Below are 21,179 nucleotides of genomic sequence, written 5' to 3' on the forward strand. Positions count from 1 at the left end.
AAAAATCGTCAGGTCAACAAGTCTGCGGTGGCTGAGCATTTGCTGGAGTCAGGACCAAACCACTGGATTGAGCTGCATAACCCTAAAATCCTCTCCACGGATCGCCATTTCTACAGTAGAAAAGTGCGGGAAGCCATTGAAATCAAAAAACATTGCAATTTTAATCGGGACGAGGGTTTTAAGATCTCATCCACATGGAATCCAGTCATTAGTAAATGTAAGCGGAAACGAATATCGACAGTCGATAAATCGAATATCGTTAGTGTTGTGTGTCGACAGAGTGACATCCCTAGTGCGCAAAACGTTCAAACTGATAAACAAGACCAAGTGCGGGTAGTTCGAAAAACTCGCGCGGCTAGAAGATGTTGATGTCAACTTGAGCCAGTCTTCTCCGAGACCACGGGGACAACGCCGTCCTCGAAACGTCGGAGGTAAATCTTAAAACTTAAATACGCGATTAAGTCCCGTTGTGCAGTTTGATAATGTTTAATAATCGTGAAAGTTTAAATCAGTGTTAGGCTGGTCAGATGTTAAAGATGATCCTTCAGACAACAAATGTGCATTTTGCGTAATTTTTCAACATATGTGTGTAGGCGGCCGATCGTGAAATCAGGCATATCGTGAAATTCCTAGGCATATCTTGAAACGTGAAAATCTTTGACTCGTTCCCTGAGTCGACGGAGCCCTGCTAGGCGGGGCTCCTATTTCTGGACAGTTTGAAGCAACCTAACGAACCTATCCTACCTATATATTGGATTAATGTGACAATCGTTAAAACATTACACAGGAACATTACGATCAGCCTGATCTTACGGTTGGCCGGTCGAAGTATTAACTGATGGCGCCAGCATAGCTTGCCCTGTCAATCCCTAGAATTGTGTCATTTTTTTTATTGAATTTTATGCCCTGGATGCCAGCCTTTTAAGCCAAATCTCATAGAAAAAGGGGCAAGCTATGATGGCGCCATCTATGCAAACCTATGACAGTTGCCAACCCCATTGACAATCACAGGTAATCGATTACATCGTGGCGTCACTATGTAACGTTAGAGGCCGTTTTGAGGTATGGAAAACAAGGAAATTGCGATTTTGTCGGTGAAATATTTCGTTTACTCGTATGTATAGTGTATATTGTTGGCATACAAGATTTTTGAAAATAAAATGTATCACAAATCTATTTGTCTCTCTGTCGTCCGAATTCGTAAGAGTTTTAGAAAGGCAGACAATGAAATTTTGATTTTCAAAAGACCCTCAGTGACCCGATACCGTTGGAACAACACACTTTGTAAGGTTACTGTCCGATTTGGGCACGAATTACCTCTGTATCAGGTAGGAAGCGGGTGGGGTCGACAGATTAAAAATGTAATAGGACCGCCCTCGGCCTCACGGGGGAAAAGATTGTTTAAATATCGAATGGCTAAAAATACACTGGTGGATTTGATTGTGTTTTTTAATTTACCTTCCTATTAAACAGTATACAGGAGCAAATACCTACTGCCGTATTCGAACTTCAAGATATTCACAAGAGACGACACGTACTAGATCCATCCTAGATACGTTATAGTTTAGATATCAATTAGTTCTCTTTTGCAGCGCAATTCGGGCAACCAATGTCACTTTTACGTTAGATAGAGTGAGATATCTATTAGATTTGAATTGGATCTCTAAGTCATATCCTGTGGAAATCGTTCAAGAGTATCTCCAGAATCGCGCAAATGTCAAATTTGACAGGTTAGATCTTAAACATATCGTTATCGTATCTTGGTGATGTCTAAAAGATATCTAATAGATGTCTATTTCAAAATCGGAATCGGGCCCCTAGGGACTTCGAGCACACTAAAAGAGGCAGTCAGCAACCTGAAAACATTGCTAGGCTTCATGGAGGAGCTGGGGTGGTTAGAGTAGCGCTACCTCGTTTCACGCAAAATAGGCACAATGGTTGGTGATTTGCGGAAAATGCTCAAAAGCACTAACTAACTTACTTAACTTAAGCTTCCTATAAGCGCCTTGTTTTGTTTAAGTCGTTTGTTTTTACGGCATTAATATTATCTGTATGTAATATATGAGGCTGAAGATCGCAACCACTGGAGGAAAACCCTGGGTGAAGGGGTAGTTGCACATGATGAAGCGTGGTTTAGCCTTCTTCACACTAGGCGAGAACTGAGACACCAGCGCGCCGCTCTCCCACCTTCGTCACCGGGCACGGCATTCTCCTGCCAGCTATGCGGTCGCGGCTGCCGCTCTCGCATTGGACTTAATAGTCATTTGCGGAAGTGCCACACTCTTAATATAGACGCTGCTTAAACCATCATCTTATTGATGTGACAGGTCAATGATGATGATGATGTAATACCGTAATACTTGTTTTTATTTCAAAATAAATTGGAGACAAAGTTGCAACAACTTGACCACCGAAACAGTTATCTCCTCTTTTCTGCGCCAGCAAAGTCTTTGAAAATTTCCATCGTGTTTTGTGTTTAAAAACTGTACTCAACCAACAACACCAAGTACCAAATACAGTGTTAATGTAACTGAATGATCAAGATGGAAGACGCGAAATCGAGATTTTTAGAATCAATCTTCTCACACTTGACGCAAAAACGTCCCTCGATCCTGATGAGAAAAAAAATGGTTTGCTGAACCTTTTAACCGCCATAGAATTTTTCATTGAGCGAGCTCGTGTCGCCGGCGGTACGGAATCACACGAAGTATTGTCGTATTTATCAGACCGCGGCGAAGTGAGCCGGTTTTGTATGACTTATATATCAGTCTTAAGGTTATTGTCTGGTCATTCAGGCAAAAACACTGAATTATCAGTCAATTTAAAGACCAATTTGCCTTTTTTTGCCAAAAATGTTTTGCCAGAAAAATCATGAAGCTTATTAATAATACCTTATTGTCCCCAGCACCCTGGTCCCGTGGAAACTGTTTCGAGAAGAGCTGAACAACGTGCATCCGATATCATCAGGCTTGGAGACCATGGCGCTCAAAACAACCATCGATCTCACCTGCAACGACTTCATATCTAATTTCGAGTTTGATGTCTTCACTAGGTAAGTCAACTCCATATTCGAATGCCTCATTATGTAACGCTTAACCAGATAAACCGGGGTTAACCAGATAAACCGTCAACCCAGTGTCAAATTGTACTGGTAACCATGGTAACTTCAGGTTTAACCGGTTAACCCCGGGTTAGTGAATGGTGCATGTGGCCCTAAGGGACATTGGACAATTGGACATGTAATAGGACAATGGATTATGTATAAATCCGCCACATAATAAGAGGCTTGTAAGAGAGGTCGAAGCCCCGCTTTGCGGAGGTCCTTTTCCTATGTATATTTTGTGTAAGTTGTAACCAATATCGAGGTAAGGTTATGGTGAAAAATATAATGTTTGTTCCATTTAACTAAAGTTTGATCTATACTACCTACTATATAAACAACCAAGCAATCGTACTGTTCGAATAATATTCCTAAATTTTCAAATTGACTTTTGAAAACGAACTAATCCCGTTCGGATGTATTTATTGGCGTCTTTTCAAATCTAGGCCTTATAAAACAAGTGAGTATTTCCCACGGTGTAAATAACTCGAACCCCAGGGAAAACTGTATAATTAACAATATATCCCTAGCAAATGTTTACTCCCCATGGCACATATACTTCGTTATTCATTAGACAAATACCTACAGAAACCTACTAACCACATTCTAAACTAAACCTTGCTACATAGTCGTAAAGTGTAATTTAGTTTGCAATGTTCTTATGTTTACATTGCAGGTAAATAATGTGACGATTTTAAATGTATTGTAAATTCATTTATACGATAATGAAGCGTTTAGTATGCAAGGTGTAGAGTAAGTTGCATTCAATGTATGTGCAGGAGCAATTGGCAATAGATCATTTTGTATTTAAAATAGAATAGAAATCATTTATTCAGACAACGCATCAATACAAATTACACACATAGCAGATTCAAAGTAAAAGTAAATCCTCGTCCTCCTCACGTAGCATTCCTCATTATTGAGGGTCCTGACCTCCCTTTTGAATCACTTTCTCTCTCACGATCTTTCTCCATCTGTTTCTGTCCTTGGCGGTGTGGACAGCCATGTGAACTGTGGAGTCAAGAGCGGTGCGGATCTGGCCAGACCAACGTATTGGACTGCGTCCACGTCCAGGCCTTTTCCCATCCAGGCATCCACTTTGCCGGTCACAAAAAGCTTTTCGAGGTTGCCACCATCGCAAAAGTAAATAAAGCAGGCGAAATAGAGATGTGGTGCCGAAGTGGTCTCCACTCAGCAATGCAGCTGGCACAACTAGCGTGGTCAACGGCGCTGGTTCTCTGTGGAGCCAACAGCCAACAATGTTGGCCCAACATCTTAACGCACCGGAGTCCCAATAAGTTATATTGAGAATTCACCAGTAACAATGTACTTTACCCCTTACCACTCTAAGGGCTCATTAAGACGATGCGAGAACTCGCATGCGAGTTGCATTACATTGCGGGTTTTGGTCGGCCAGTTGAATTGTACGTAACCAACAGTCCGCAATGTAACTAAAATCGCATGCGAGTTCGCGCGCCATCTCAATCACCCGTAAGTCCCTATTCTGATCTGCGTTTACCTTCTGTTCCAGGTTATTCCAGCCTTGGAGTACGTTGCTACGGAACTGGCAACTGCTGGCGGTGACGCACCCAGGCTACGTCGCGTTCCTCACTTACGACGAGGTCAAAGCGAGGCTACAGAAGTACATACATAAGGCTGGCAGTTATGTTTTTAGGTAAGCATACGGCTACGGTAACCCCTGCCTGTCGTAAAAGGCGACTAAAAAGATTCTCGGGGTTGGAGACGGTCGCAGCTCCCTAGCTGCAGCTGTAGCTATCCATTACTGATTTTCCTCCCAATAAAAAAAAAGGAATGCAGGTAAAAACGTCATCATCCAGGCCTTGATCGTCTTGTCAGATTGAGCAGCGTTTGTGATCAAGCGACAGCGTCGCTCTTGGCTATATGACCGAATTCTTGAACGGCATAATCGTACATATTTCTGACAAGTAAAATTAGGGTCCGCACCAATGCGACCCTCGCACATTTTCGGACCAAGAAACCACGATCTGTCATGTCTTTTTAAAATGCTGTTCTTCCCCTTAATGCGGTTTGATGCTAGGTCTTCCCTTGAGTTGCAGTTGATGTCAAACGCAACTATCTCGCAGTCCTTAAAGCGGAGTGATGGGCTTGCCCCTTGTCACAACATGTCACACTTTCTCGACCCCCTCCCAACCCCTAAACGTGTGCCGTAATTAATGAATGACCCCTTACATTGTAATATGTTTACCTACGGAATATTGATAAAATGAGATGAAATTGACATTATATCATGGATCATTTATTGGTTGCCCACAATGTGTGCTAATTAATTTCTAAGCTTACCCGGCCTCTAGTTACAATGTATTTAATTGATGAAGACCGTACTCAATTTTGCCTATAACAGCTTTATGCAAACATCGTTGGAGAACCAAAACTACTTAACGTGAATAATATACATAAAGGTTCATTCAGCTAGCTCAAATTCTAACCTCAAACGCTTCATAAATAACAAAGTTCCGAGAATACAACATGTGATTCCAGGTAAAACCGCAAAGCCGCCGTTATATTTATTATTGTTAAACAGGGGACTAAATTAGATTGAGACGGGAAATAACACGTGGATCCGTATTTAAATGTTAATTTACTAGGTTCATGAATTGCTGTTTAGTATAAAACACCCTTTAAGAATGGGATTGGTAACTGTTAAAGTTGTGGCATATGAAAAAAGAAGCAATATTCTGACGAGGCAATATTACAAATCTTGAAGTCGTTTAAAAACCTGAGAATGTGCAAAGCGTTTCACAAATAAATAAGATATTAATCTTTTTATGACAAGAAAACGTGCTTGAATGAGATCGCGTTTCTTTTATTTATCAAAGTAGGTTAACGGGTACATTGCGCTTTGGTCCTTATACAACTCGACATTTCCCATAACAAGATTAAAAACGCATTACAGCGAAATTTTGTGTAATTTCTCTGACAATCTTACCTTTATATCGAAACATGATAAATAGGCTTGTTAGCGGGTAATACGGTGCTCAGTCATGGCTCTTTGAAGAACAAACAGTCTACCTTAACCCTCAGTTTATCAAGGGAAGAATGCCTCGAATTCTGGAACAAAAGTCACTGACCTTTTTGAAGTGAAAACTTCTTTAGCGGCGTTGAGCACTTTTTGAGGTGGGGAAAAAATGATAAACTCGATTCAGCGTAACGCGTAACGTAACGCTGACGTCATGTGTCACGGACAATGTTATTCACCAAAGAACTTTAGTCATAAGTGTCATAACGTATCATAATCAGGTCAATTATTTAAAACTGGACTTTTATATTAAGCAATAAAGCTCAATGTTCTAATCTTGTACGGGCAGAAATGCGAGGATCTCACAGTTACATTTTAACTTTATATCACTCAAATATAATTCAATAAAGCTACATCTTTTTTAGCAGGACATCAGTTTACTCTCCCTAGTTCTTAAAAAGTGTTCTTTTTTTTCAGATTATCGTGTACAAGACTGGGCCAATGGGCAATAGGCTACGTGACCGTCGACGGTGAGATTCTCCAGACCATTCCGCAGAACAAGAGTTTGGTGCAAGCTCTTCTCGACGGGTATAGAGAGGGATTGTAAGTTAAAACCTATTTATTGTTTGAAAGGTCTTTGGGGATTTCTTCTTTAGTCTATGACATCTATTCATCATCATCATATCAGCCAGAGGACGTCCACTGCTGGACATTAGGCCTCCCCCAAAGCCACAACGACTGGTCTTGCGCCACCCGCATCCAGCGGACTCCCGCGACCTTTGCAGCGCCCCTGACCCCGCTAATACCCTGGCCGCTAGAATAACCAGGGCACCCTGGGGTCGCCGTAACCTCGGGGCCGTGGTTTATGTGACTTTTCCATGGGGGTGAATGCCGTAATCGAATGTAATAACATCTATTACAGTTTATAATCTAAATGTGACATAAAAACAAAGAAAACTGTTCCATAGTTGTAAAATAAACGTTATTTTTCAGCTACCTATACCCTGATGGGAGAGACGTTAATCCAGACCTGAGCAGCGCCATCATATCTCCGGCTGAGGACCACATCACCGTCACTCAAGAACAGTACGAGCTTTATTGCGAGATGGGTCAGTATTACTACTATACTACAGAACATGAACAGTAGTGAATCTTCATAGAAATGTGCCGCTGCGGGCTTGAATGTGTGCGTGCGCACCGGACGCCGTGTACGCACGCGCTGCCACGCACACATTAGCATAAAATACGGGGGAATACGGTGGCGGCAGTGTGGGCTGTACCGCGACTTTGATCGCATGCATTCGAGTACGCTCGCATTTGTCTGCTCTCGGTAGGCCTCAGTACAGCTTTCCGCTGTCGTATTGTATTGTAGGAACAATTGCATCATAAGTCAGAAACGCACATGTGACACCCTTAATATAGGAACATCCATTGCCTACGAATACCGCTTAGCGTTACTTGTTAGTCTCCATAGGCTACGGTGGCTAAAATCGAGAAAAAATCTCTTTAAAAATTGAATTTAGCGCAACACAAGTACCAGGGCCTCATGAGTTACGAGAAGGTGTCGTTGACCAACCCGCCGTGGGGCGCGGGGCGCGGCGGCCGGGTCGCGTATCAGTATGAAGGTACAATAAAAGTGGCAACCCTAAGCGCCAACGCAAGAGTAGGCAAATAACTTGCCGAGCGGTCTTAGATTCACTACTGTTCTTAGTGTACTGTGACTATACTCTGTATCTTTAGGTATTTAAATAAGAGTAAACAAAATCTACCCTCAAATGGACCCGGGTATGTCCTTAAACTACGTCCAAGACCACCGGTGGACGGGCAGCAGCGTCCCTCAAATTCGGTGTACTCCACTGCGATCGCCAACCCGCCTGCCAAGCGTGGCGATTATGGCATTCACCTCCCATAACAAGGGGGAGGCCTGTATTCAGCAGTGGACGTCTTATGGCTGAGATGATAATGATGATGACCCTCAAATGGCTCCTTAAGCCAGTTGAGGGTAGATGAAAACATTACACGATCAAATAATGTAGGTTAAAGTCAGGTCGTTCGGTGACTGATCCAGGCGGTTTTGTAATTGGTCGGTTCGGGATTGGTCACATAGTTTAATGTGATCGCCATCGATGACTGACTTAGAAAAATTGGTTCCTGATCACCGATAATATTTCTTCGTGTATTTCACCCGGATTACATTCTTTTTTTTTACGAGCCTATAAGGTGTCCCACTGCTGGGCAAATGCCTCCCCCCTAGACTTCCAATCCTCCCGATCAAGTGCAGCATCTGTCCACAGACAGATCTCTGTCAGAATATCTCTCTTCTTCGTCGAAACCTCATGACTGAGGGTCGTGACCACCATAAGTCGCTTTAACTTGGATTGCTCTCCAACCTGGCCGATCTTCTGCCTTCCGCATAGAGCCCTGGAACTTGACACGTGTGACTTCCTCAGAATATATGTAATATTATATGAAAAACGTCTGTGTTACAGGAAGCACGTTTCAACTGTGTAAGATCTGCGCCGAAAACGACAAAGACATCAGAATAGAGCCGTGCGGACATCTACTCTGTACACCGTGTCTCACTGCTTGGCAAATTGTGAGTACCTACATATTTATACTTTACTCTCTCGTGTTTTTGACACATATTTAGTGACGTTTTCAACCAATTGGTCGAGCCCTCCTCCCTCCTTGTCACACTTGGTCACATTTGGCAAACCCCTCTCCCCCTGGTGTGACGTCACATGTTTTCAACGAATCGGCATATCAAATTAAGTGCAAGATCTACGCCGAGAACGACAGATATCAGAATAGAGCCGTGCGGGCATCTACTCTGTACACCGTGTCTCACCGCTTGGCAAATTGTGAGTACATCTAGACACGCGGCAGCGTGTCAAGCCAAGTTCAAGCAAAGGAACTGGCTAGCCAGCGCCGAGTGTAATATTACACGAACCACTTGGTGCCACTTTTGACCCTTCTATAACTCAAAACATCTTTGACGTAAACACATAAAACTACGTGTGTTTAATTATATCCATAAGGATATCTAGAAGCCCAAATTTCATGAAGCTAGCTCAAACGGTTATAAAGGTATGAAGGTCAAAAAGTCGTAAATTTTAAGACTGACTTATGACTTATAGTACCTAAACCTAACCTACTTCCAGATGACCTAGAAGGATGAAATTTGGAATCCAGCTTGGTTATTGTGTGTAACCGTAGGAAAAAATCTAAAAATAAAATAAAGTTTAAAAATAGGGGGGGTCCCCATACAAAAAAACCATTTTTTATTGGGACTGATATAAGTACCTAAACCTAACCTACTTCCAGATGACCTAGAAGGATGAAATTTGGAATCCAGCTTGGTTATTGTGTGTAACCGTAGGAAAAAATCTAAAAATAAAATAAAGTTAAAAAATAGGGCGGGTCCCCATACAAAAAAACCACTTTTTATTGGGACTGACATATAAGTACCTAAACCTAACCTACTTCCAGATGACCTAGAAGGATGAAATTTGGAATCCAGCTCGGTTATTGTGTGTAAGCGTAGGAAAAAATCTAAAAATATAAAAAATGTTAAAAAATGGGGGGGGTCCCCATACAAAAAAATATTTTTTTATTGTAGCGTTGGAACCGCTACAAGCAGATATTTGAAACTACCCCAATATATGTATTATTATATTTGCTATATTAAAATAAAGTCAAAAAATAAGTGGTGTCCCCATACAAAAAACTTTTAATACGCTCTAAACAACCGGCCAACGGTGTGTCGTCGGCGGCGCGCGGTACCACATAATTATACAAAGAACAGAAGTAAAAACCATACAGCGGAAACACAAGAAAAAACATTAAATCTCAATACCTGCCTAGTTTTCTTTACAAAAAGTATTGATATCCCACCAAAAACATAAATGTAAAAAAGGAGAGCCAAGTTCAATACAAAAATTATGCTTGGCTGTGGGGCTCGCCGCAAAAAGAATGGAGATCTAAATGAGTGCCACTGCCAAGTTCTATGCAAAATCCAAATATGTATTTATAGGAACAAAATAACATTATAAACAAGTATTAAACTCTATTTCTTTGCTTTATTGGATACCTATAACAATTGCTGTTATTTAAAAAAATGTGAGATCTTAAAGTAGGTTAGATTTGGCTTGGCCAGGTTTTATCAGAATTACAATATATATAAAATGATTGATATAATGAAAACTGGCCAAGTCAAATCTAACCTACTTTAAGATCTCACATTTTTTTAAATAACAGCAATTGTTATAGGTATCCAATAAAGCAAAGAAATAGAGTTTAATACTTGTTTATAATGTTATTTTGTTCCTATAAATACATATTTGGATTTTGCATAGAACTTGGCAGTGGCACTCATTTAGATCTCCATTCTTTTTGCGGCGAGCCCCACAGCCAAGCATAATTTTTGTATTGAACTTGGCTCTCCTTTTTTACATTTATGTTTTTGGTGGGATACACTTTAGAGCATGGTCCTGAGCATGGCAGGAGAGAAGAGATGCCTGTTAGATACAATATCTAACAGAAGGGGCAAGATGGTTGGCCACCTGATACGGCACGACAGATTATTTTTAAACATCCTGGAAGGCAAGATTGAGGGGAAAAGACGCAGATGAAGGCCCAGGCTCACACATCTCAGCCAAATAAAAGATAAAGTTTCGGTCGTGTCGTACGAGGGAGTTAAAAGGCTGGCCCAGCAAAAAGAAGAGTGGCGATTACTCCACCGACAAGAGCATAGCTCTTAAATACTGATGATGATGACACTTTAGAGCTGATTTAGATGGCACGCGAACTTGCATGCGATTACATTGCGAACTGTTGGTTACGTCCAATTCAACCGACCGATCAAAAGCCGCAATGTAATGAAACTCGCATGCGAGTTCTCGCACCGTCTAAATAAGGCCTTATCTCGTGTTTTTGACACATATTTAGTGACGTTTTCTCTTAAATTACCTACACCGTGAATTTTCCCAGCTTTATCCAAATTGAAACAAATTAAATAACAGTTTATTCATTCTTTTTGAGCTTCCGCGTATTTAATTAATTTGAAACGTCGGTTTTCCCTTGTTCATTCCCTAATGGATTCATATGAAACGTTAGCTGATACTCGGCCGGATGTAGGTTTACTTAAGGCTTCTGCGTAGTTGGAACAATCATATGGTGAACAACATATATTAAAGTTAGACCGTAAAAAGTCTGCAGCGATTTTGATAGCCCACTCAGTGCAAGTGTCATTTTAAACGTCAAACTTCTATCAAATTATGACGTATAAATAACACTTACGCTCCGTGGGCTATCAAATCCGCTGCAGACTTTTATTGGTGCGACTATAGTAAATAGCAATTGAGTTTGACGTTTGAGTTTTTAAAAATTATTAAATACCGGCGAAGTGCGTGTCAGATTTGCGCACGAAGTACCATTACGCAAGAAACGGCAAAAAAATCACGTTTCTTGTATGGGAACCCCACTTAAATATCTACCATATTCTGATTTTAGTATTTATTGTTATAGTGGCAATAGAAATACATCATCTGTGAAAATTTCAACTGTCTAGCTATCACAGTTCATGAGATACAGGCTGATGACAGACAGACGGACAGAAGGACAGCGGAGTCTTAGTAATAGGGTCCCGTTCTTTTTCCCTTTGGGTTCGGAACCCTAAAAATCCCTAATTAAATTGGAAATACACACATACACAATACACAAACACACACACACACACACACACACACACACACACACATACACGCATGGTACGATATGGGATTCTTCAAGAAGCGGGCATTTAGGGTTCTCAAGGGTCGACAACGCTTAACCGATATATCCGCACCGCGGGCCCAACGCCAAAAATGGGTTAATCGGTCACAGAGCACAGATCAACACAAACCTACGTGCATATGGATAAAGTTTAATTTCAGTTTTGACACTTCGGTGACGTGGCGTCCGAGTGACAGCTTTTGTGTTTGACACGGCGTCGAAAAGGTTAAGTGGCTCCTGTGATGTAACTTATGTCCATGGGCGACGATGACCGCTTCCCATCAGGCGGCTCGTCAGCTCGTTTGCTGACTATCACATAAAAAAATAATAATAAGGAAACAATTCCGTGGTCACTACCAAAACCCACTCACTCATTGTGACGATATGAAATCCCCACTGTGTAGGTTAAGGAACCCATTCAATCCTATAGGTATTGTAAATGTTTATGTTTTAATTTTAATTAATGAAATTCAAATTTCCCAAAACGAGGAAATGATAAACTATTTTCCAGCATACCTATATTCAGATGTATATCGCTTCCGGTTCTCGGAATAGTTAATGGGATTTTATAAGGATGTAAGTTTTATTTTTCCGGTAGGTACATGTGGCTCGCGACATATCTAACATAGGCACAGAATAAATAATAGTAAAACGCGTCTGTTACGATCAGGACAGATGGCCGCTAGGTGGCGACAGCGCCACGCGCGGCTTATGGCTAGCCACCAAAATAGGTGTGGAACGGATATACCTACTTTTAGCTACCTGTAGCAAAGCAACGAAATCGCGGAGCGAGCCACGCCTGACATAAGCCAAAAAAAAAGTGTTTCATACAGAACGAACCATTTTCAGCGGTAGCTGCATGTAGACTCCAACTTATGTATATGTAGACTCGTGATCCAAGTGGCCTCGCGCCCTAATGGCTAATGCTTAAGGGCTGATTTAGCCGGCGCGCGAACTCACATGCGATTTTAGTTACATTGCGGACTGTTGGTTACGTCCAATTCAACTGACCGATCAAAACCCGCATCGTCTAAATCGGGCTTACTTCGACGTCTCCGACCACCCCTAGCCTCGCAAAATTCTTGTCTACATTAAATTTTGATCTAAAGGGCCCCACTGATTATCAGTCCGCCGGACGGTATCGGCCTGTTAGTTGTTCGGAACTGTCAAAATTTTGTTTTAACTGACAGGCCGATACCGTCCGGCAGACTGTTAATCAGTGGGCCCCTTTACACCACCACTGGAACGAAAACGCTCCACCCCAATCCCGATGTGACCTACCTCAGAATTTCAATTCGATTAGTAAATAACCTCCTTAGGCCCAGTCATACAAATGAAAAATGCAAAATTTGCCACAGAAATTTGAACCTACACTATAGGAAATAGAGTTGATTTTGCGTTGTAACAAAGCAAAATCAACTCTGTTCCAATCGAATATGATTTAAATTTCATTGAACTGAATAAGTACTATAGGTAGGACTTTGGGCCTTAGGAGGATAATAACGCGATAACGGAAAGTTCAAAATGCCGAGTGCCAAGAAAGGTTAAGGTGTTACATTTTGATTGTCATCCCAACTACATCCTGAAGAAAGGCCAGGTCAAGAGCACCCTAAACCGGCGAGCGTGTATGAGGAATGTCGTGAATGTGAAGGAAGCGAAAGAGGTATGTCAGGATCGTAGCAAGCGGAAATCCGTGGTCTCTTCCTACCCCTCCGGGAAATAGGCGTGATTATATGTATGTATGTATCCCAATTACAACGAAGTTTCCCAATAACCAGAATTGACCGTTATCTTTTTCAGGACTCAGAAGGCCAGGGCTGTCCATTCTGCCGCGCGGAAATCAAGGGCACAGAACAAGTTGTGGTGGACGCCTTCGTGCCCCCGCGGCCGCCTAACACTTCAGGCGAAAAGTGAGTTTTAATGTTACCTTCTTTGAGACTACACTCTGTATCTTTAGGTCTTCTTTCCCCTGCCCTTATCCCACGTCATGTGGGGTCGGCACAACATGTTTTTCTCTTCCATTCTCCTCTGTCTTTCGTGTCCTCAGCACTCACTCCTTTCTTTCTCATAAGTTTTCGAGTTACCTTCTTTGAGACTACACTCTGTATCTTTAGGTCTTCTTTCCCCTGCCCTTATCCCACGTTATGTGGGGTCGGCACAACATATTTTTCTCTTCCATTCTCCTCTGTCTTTCGTGTCCTCAGCACTCACTCCTTTCTTTCTCATAAGTTTTCGAGTTACCTTCTTTGAGACTACACTCTGTATCTTTAGGTCTTCTTTCCCCTGCCCTTATCCCACGTTATGTGGGGTCGGCACAACATGTTTTTCTCTTCCATTCTCCTCTGTCTTTCGTGTCCTCAGCACTCCTTTCTTTCTCATATCCTCTTTCACCCAATCACTCTGTATCTTTAGGTATTTGAATAAAAGTAAACAATTTGTAAATTTTCGGGTAGTTATAACATTTATTGGTTAACCAACAAGTGCCATAAAGCACTGGTCCCACCGCGAGCTAGTAAGCTATTAGCTATCGGCTATAAACACGAACAAAAGATAAGCACTCCCGTGTAAATAAAAGAGACACGGCGATATTTATAGCTCACTGCTGGGCGAGTAACTATAAATATCGCCTTGTCTCTTTTATTTACACGGGAGTGCTTATCTTTTGTTCGTGTTTATAGCCGATAGCTCATAGCTTACTAGCTCGCAGTGGGACCAGTGCCTAAACAAAATCTACCCTCAAATGGCTCCTTAGGCCAGTTCAGGGTAGATGAAAACATTACACGATCAAATAGTTAATGCAGGTTAAAGTCAGGTCGTTCAGTGACTGATCCAGGCGGTTTTTTAATTGGTCGGTTAACCAATAAATGTTATAATAACCGAAAAGGTACAAATTGTTTACTTTTCTTTAAATGGTATCGTCTTGGGTCGTCCCATTCGTTTTTCGTCAAGTTCTTAAATTAGTCATATTCTGCTTTTACACTCGTCGGTGGCTTTCAATGTAGAATGAGTGACGAAAGCAGAATAGGACTAATTTAAGAACTTGACGAAAAACGAATGGGAAGACCCAAGACGATACCATTTAAATACCTAAAGATACAGACTACAGAGGCATATCTCTTTGGGTTGGGCTATTGGAGGGGCTTAGTTGTTTTAACCTAATCAATACATTTCGCTTTCCACAGACACACAAAAACTGCTGTGAAACAAGTATCTTCGAATTCGTCAGGTTCATCGGGGTCTTCTGGTTGCAATGGATCAAGTTAGTATTAATTAGAATTTGCCTTTTCTGTGCCTGATAATTTAGTGCATACCAAAACTAAGTCGGAGTCATACCATTGCCTACAATGTTCACTGTACATCGGAAGCGCTGGTGGCCTAGCGGTAAGAGCGTGCGACTTTCAATCCGGAGGTGGCGGGTTCAAACCCCGGCTCGTACCAATGAGTTTTTCGGAACTTATGTACGAAATATCGTTTGATATTTGCCAGTCGTTTTTCGGTGAAGGAAAAACATCGTGAGGAAACCGGACTTAATCCCAATAAGGCCTAGTTTCCCCTCTGGGTTGGAAGGTCAGGTGGCAGTCGCTTTCGTAATAACTAGTGCCTACGCCAAATCATGGGATTAGTTGTCAAGCGGACCCCAGGCTCCCATGAGCCGTGGCAAAATGCCGGGATAACGCGAGGAAGAAGAGAAATTCACTGTACATCGGTGGACCTTATATAAGAGTGGTGCTATTTGTACAGTCGAAGTCAAAGATATATTTACACTTTTGCACCTTACTCCTTTGTAATAAGGCGAAAAGTGTAAACATATCTTTGACGTCGACTGTACCTAATTTTTGTGAACGAAAGACTACTTTTGTTTTTCTGCCTAAATCATCATTATCTTCCTCGTGTTGTCCCGGCTTTTTGTCACAGCTCATGGGGTCTAGTGTTAACTAAAGCGATCGCCATCTGACCTTGTAAAACCCGGAGGAAAAATTAGACCTTATTGGCATTAGTACGGTTTCTACACGAAACGTTTGTATTTGACTCTTATTTCTGTCTTTCTTTAACTGGTTCTCATAAAGAAACAGGATAAATTGACGTTATAAATTATAAAAAAACCGGGCAAGTGCGAGTCGGACTCGCGCACGAAGGGTTCCGTACCATAAAACAAAAAAAAAACGGAAAAAAATGCAAAAAGAAAACGGTCACCCATCCAAGTACTGACCACGCCCGACGTTGCTTAACTTTGGTCAAAAATCACGTTTGCTGTATGGGAGCCCCACTTAAATATTTATTTTATCCTGTTTTTAGTATTTGTTGTTAAAGCGGCAACAGAAATACATCATCTGTGAAAATTTCAACTGTCTAGCTATCACGGTTCGTGAGATACAGCCTGGTGACAGACAGGCGGACAGACGGACGGACGGACGGACAGCGAAGTCTTAGTAATAGGGTCCCGTTTTACCCTTTGGGTACGGAACCCTAAAAACTGTATAAAAAAATATCAAAAACCGAACGTGACGATTTATTATAATTTCCAGGTGTTGACGTCACAATATCGAGCAACGCGAGCGCCAACGGCTGGTCGTCCAGGAACACCACGTTCAACGGCCTCACCGACGACATCGACGATGCAGAGGTAACTTTATTGCTATAGCGTTAAAGTTCATTTTGCAATGGCTGGAAGTGGCTAATATCAACGGATGTAGTCGGGTGAAGTGTAAACTTTATTGGTATCACGATAAAGTTCATTTTACAATGGCAGCTGGCTAATATCCACGGATGCTATGGGTCGGGTGAGGTATAAAACTGTATGGGTATTACGATAAAGTTCATTTTACAATGGCGAGAAGTGGCTAATATCCACGGATGCTATGGGTCGGGTGAAGTATAAACTGTATGGGTATCACGATAAAGTTCGTTTTACAATGGCGAGCAGTGGCTAATAGCAACGGATGCTATGGGTCGGGTGAAGTATAAACTGTATGGGTATCACGATAAAGTTCGTTTTACAATGGCGAGCAGTGGCTAATATCCACGGATGCTATGGGTCGGGTGAAGTATAAACTGTATGGGTATCACGATAAAGTTCGTTTTACAATGGCGAGCAGTGGCTAATAGCAACGGATGCTATGGGTCGGGTGAAGTATAAACTGTATGGGTATCACGATAAAGTTCATTTTACAATAGACTGGCTTATCTTTACGAATACTAACTGACCACGCGAAAGCCTACTTTATAACTATGTTGTTAAAGTTTAAATTTAGAAAACTAGGACTGCTTACGGACTGTTAGGTTGGCTGGGTAAGACGAAAGTTAGGTTTATATTTTAACTTTTCCTGAAGGCTAGTCATGTTCATATAGTTCCTGTTTTTTTTTTCAAAAGCCCAATTCCGAGCAGCATACTGCGCTGCCTATTGGGGTTAGCCGGTGAATGTTTTTAGCAGATGGCGCCATCATAGCTTGCCCTGTCAATCCCTAGAATTGTGTCATTTTTTTATTGAATTTTATGCCCTGGATGCCAGCCTTTTAAGCCAAATCTCATAGAAAAAGGGGCAAGCTATGATGGCGCCATCTATGCAAACCTTTGACAGTTGCCAACCCCATTGCAATAATGATCTTAAGTGGTCATGATATGCAATCTTATAAGATTACAAACACTTTACATCTTTTTCTTTTTTTTTTCTTTACTTGCAAACACTTTACTTTACGTACAATTTTGTACTTTGAGGTCTAAAATATAATGCTTATTTAGTATTTATCATTTTCATTAACTACAGTGGGGAGACACTCCTGACTTCGGTCGAACTCGGCTCCGTTCGACTCAGCATTGCTCCGAGCAATTATTAGGGATGGCACCACTTGACTTCCTTGTGCGTGCACGACCACAGATAAGATAATCACTTGAATTTTGACAACCCTAAATAGCCGAAAGGGATAGTGATATATATTAGAAAGGGATAGACTCGACCCTGAATCGCTGTCAATCTTCGGGTTTGTAGGAAGTGTCCTTTCTGTACGGTAGTACTATTATTTCTTCTGTGACATGGGTAATTGGGTATGTGCCACTTATTCAAATAAAATTGACAAATCATATTTCCAATCAAATACATTTTAAACGTGCATTTCGTATCCGTTGATATCCGCCATTTCTGTTAGCTTTTTGAAGCATGAAGCATTTTTGACGCCTCCATTTTGGCCTGACTAAATGTTGCTTGCCAATTTAGCGTTTTTGCTTTTATTTGTGTCGTTTTTGTTCAAATTTTGTTGGAAATAAATTGTAGGTAGGTACTTTTTTAATTTAGTTTCATTTATTACTTTCAAAAATTAGCTACGGTCATGGAACTTGATCCCTTTTCCACTTCATACTTTATCACAATGAAAATAAAATGAGATCCATATTGGCTTTGGGTGGTATCCCAACTGTCCATTTTCTTTGTCCAATGTGTATTTTTGTCTCACATTTTGCTTGAAGAGAGAGTGAGACGCAATGACATTGGACCAAAGATATTAGACAGATGGAAAAACACCTTTTCATATTATATCACTGTGATGAAGGTAGAAGTTGTGGACAATTAAATTCTTTGGCTGTACAGTCAACTGTAAAAATATGGGTGTACCTATACAAATCATCTCAATCAGTGTTGCCAACTTGGCATAAATGATGCCAGATCTGGCATATTTTCACTCGCTTAGGCACCAAAATTTTCCATTTAGCATCTGGCATATTTTTTAGCATAATTTAGTCTAAGCCAAGTTTGCACTAACTTGGCAGCAACAATATGCGCCATCGCCTAATGTGGTTCATATTTTCATATGAATTTTGACTTTTGTGGACGGAATGTACGTTGATCGACTATATAAATTTGGTCAAGCAGATCTTGTCAGTAGAAAAAGGCGGCAAATTTGAAAAATGTATGTGTTTTAAATGTCTAATTTCAAGTGAATTTTTAGCATTTTTTAGCATAGGTGTTACATAAATCTTTGGCATAATTTTGGCATAATCTAGACATTAATCTAGCATTTTTTCAAAATCCGAGTTGGCAACACTGATCTCAATAATAATAACTCTTATGTCAGTGAAACTCATTCTACATTGAAAGCCACCGACGATTGTGACGAATGTAGAATGAGTGACGAAAGCAGAATAGGACTAATTTAAGAACTTGACGAAAAACGAATGGGACGACCCAAGACGATACCGAATTAGAACTATGGGACATATTTTTGAGTAAGTTCTCCACACCCATATATTTACAGTTACCTCATAAAAAAAAAACTATCCAAAAAAACTTTCCAATTTTGTTGAAAGGGGAGTAAAAATCCCTTTATTTGCCCTATTTATTACGCATCACGGTAATAGGCGCGCCGCACACGAGCTGAAATTATTAGAAGTCAGTACCGAAATCTCTATGTTTATTAATATGTAGTATATTTAATCGGATTTATCCATACAAAAAAACAGATGCCATAGCAGTGGTCGGCAATCTGCGGCCCGCGAACCTCTCGCATGCGGCCCGCGAGCCTCCCTGGCTACTATGTGTGTAATATTGACAAATGACAATGTCTGATAAAGTCATAAATATTAACAAAGTGCGGCCCGCGTCCACTTCGTTAACTGCTATGTGGCCCTTGGCTGCTAGAAGGTTGCCGACCGCTGCCATAGAGAATATCTGATTTTATTGCGTAACAGTAAGGCTACCAGTGCTGAATTTCTAATAATTTTAATTTCAGCCCGTTTGTGATGCGCCTAACGGGCCAACTCGGACTTACACTCACATCAGAATGATGTCATTTAGTTGTCATTGTCACGAATGCACAAAAACTGAATGACATCATATATGTATTTATGTCATTCTGATATCATTGTACAGTCGCCATCAGATATATCGGAGCGGCTGAGGTGCTCAAATACATCTGAACACGCAGTCTAACGCCTTGACAATAGAGGCGTGTTCAGATATTTGTGAGCGCCTTGGCTGCTCCGATATATGTGATGGCGACTGTACGATCGAATTGGCTTGTTAGTCTAGTCCACATTTATTTCGCATGTATTTTTGCCAATATTGTCTGTTTGTTTGTTTCGCAGAGACACGAGAGGAAATCACCGCATGCTTAGTGTTTGCACGTGTCTTTGTTTGTGTGCCGTACGCAATAGCAATGTTTACATTCCATTCATCATTCTGTAGTTTTTGAGAAAAGGGACCATAGCGTATTTTGCGCTTTACGCCTAAGATAAACAAATCTTTTTTTAACTAACATTTATAGACGAGTCTATCGCGAATTTATTTTATTACCACGCCCGGTTGTTAGTCGCGATCACGATCAGTGAAACCTGTCGTTGTGTGTGTGCCGTACGCAATCGCAATGTTTACATTCCATTCATCATTCTGTAGTTTTTGAGAAAAGGGACCTTAGCGTATATGGGTGGTGTTTAGCAAAAATTAGTCATCCCACATCATAGACCTAGTATTACATAGATGAGCTATACGCGTGCCTCCGTGAGGGACAAACATGCGCAAAGCGACAATATTAAAAACACGTTTTATCATTCCTGACTACATACTCGTACCAAAATCAATCTACGTAATTGGGTCGGGTTATTTGTTGCCCACCATAAACCGTACAAAATTTTTGGTGGGGAACAAACAAAAAATGAGTCTGACAAGGACAAGCAATAATACCGCTTTCTCTGCTACTCCTACTGAAATTTCCATAAGTGCATCTCGTTCGGTCGTCATGTCCCACATCCATTTTGCAATAAAATGTCAAATTTAAGCGTCAATTTTTTGAGTTGACATCTTATTGAAAAATTTATGTGGGTTGACACATTACTGCTTAACAGCATCCATATGTGCTTTACGCCTAAGATTTTTTTAACTAACATTTATAGACGGGTCTATCGCGAATTTATTTTATCACCTCGCCCGGTTGTTAGCCGCGACTGCGATCAGTGAAACCAGTGTCGAAACGTCGGTATATAAAGGTAATTAATAAAATAAATTCGCGATAGACCCGTCTATAAATGTGAGTCAATATGTGTTCAAAACGCGAAAGTTTTAAATAAAGATTCGTTAATTGTATATGATGTGTAAAATCTAATGGCGATATTCATAAACGAGTAACTGGCCTGAATTAGCTATGAATCGTTTGTAATTTTGACTTATGTATTAAAATAAATAAATATTAGGGGACATCTTACACAGATCAACCAAGCCCCAAACTAAGCAAAGCTTGTCCTATGGGTGCTAGGCGACGATATACATATATTGATAAATACATACTTATATACATAGAAAACACCCATGACTCAGGAACAAATAT

At 41.0% G+C, this 21,179-nt stretch overlaps 1 protein-coding gene across 1 annotated transcript in view; it reads left to right on the forward strand.

The window, feature by feature from the left end:
* The window catches only part of LOC134675852 (E3 ubiquitin-protein ligase CBL-B-B), a 152,389-nt gene that overhangs the window by 113,993 nt on the left and 17,217 nt on the right, over nucleotides 1-21,179 (forward strand). The window contains exons 2-9 of the mRNA XM_063534154.1: nucleotides 2,906-3,052; nucleotides 4,632-4,775; nucleotides 6,576-6,701; nucleotides 7,092-7,207; nucleotides 8,588-8,694; nucleotides 13,671-13,780; nucleotides 15,053-15,129; nucleotides 16,397-16,494. Coding sequence (XP_063390224.1) covers nucleotides 2,906-3,052; nucleotides 4,632-4,775; nucleotides 6,576-6,701; nucleotides 7,092-7,207; nucleotides 8,588-8,694; nucleotides 13,671-13,780; nucleotides 15,053-15,129; nucleotides 16,397-16,494 — 925 coding nt within the window. The remainder of the gene's footprint in view (nucleotides 1-2,905; nucleotides 3,053-4,631; nucleotides 4,776-6,575; nucleotides 6,702-7,091; nucleotides 7,208-8,587; nucleotides 8,695-13,670; nucleotides 13,781-15,052; nucleotides 15,130-16,396; nucleotides 16,495-21,179) is intronic.

Source organism: Cydia fagiglandana, chromosome 23 (assembly GCF_963556715.1).
Source record: "Cydia fagiglandana chromosome 23, ilCydFagi1.1, whole genome shotgun sequence".
NCBI classification, from domain to species: Eukaryota; Metazoa; Arthropoda; class Insecta; order Lepidoptera; family Tortricidae; genus Cydia; species Cydia fagiglandana.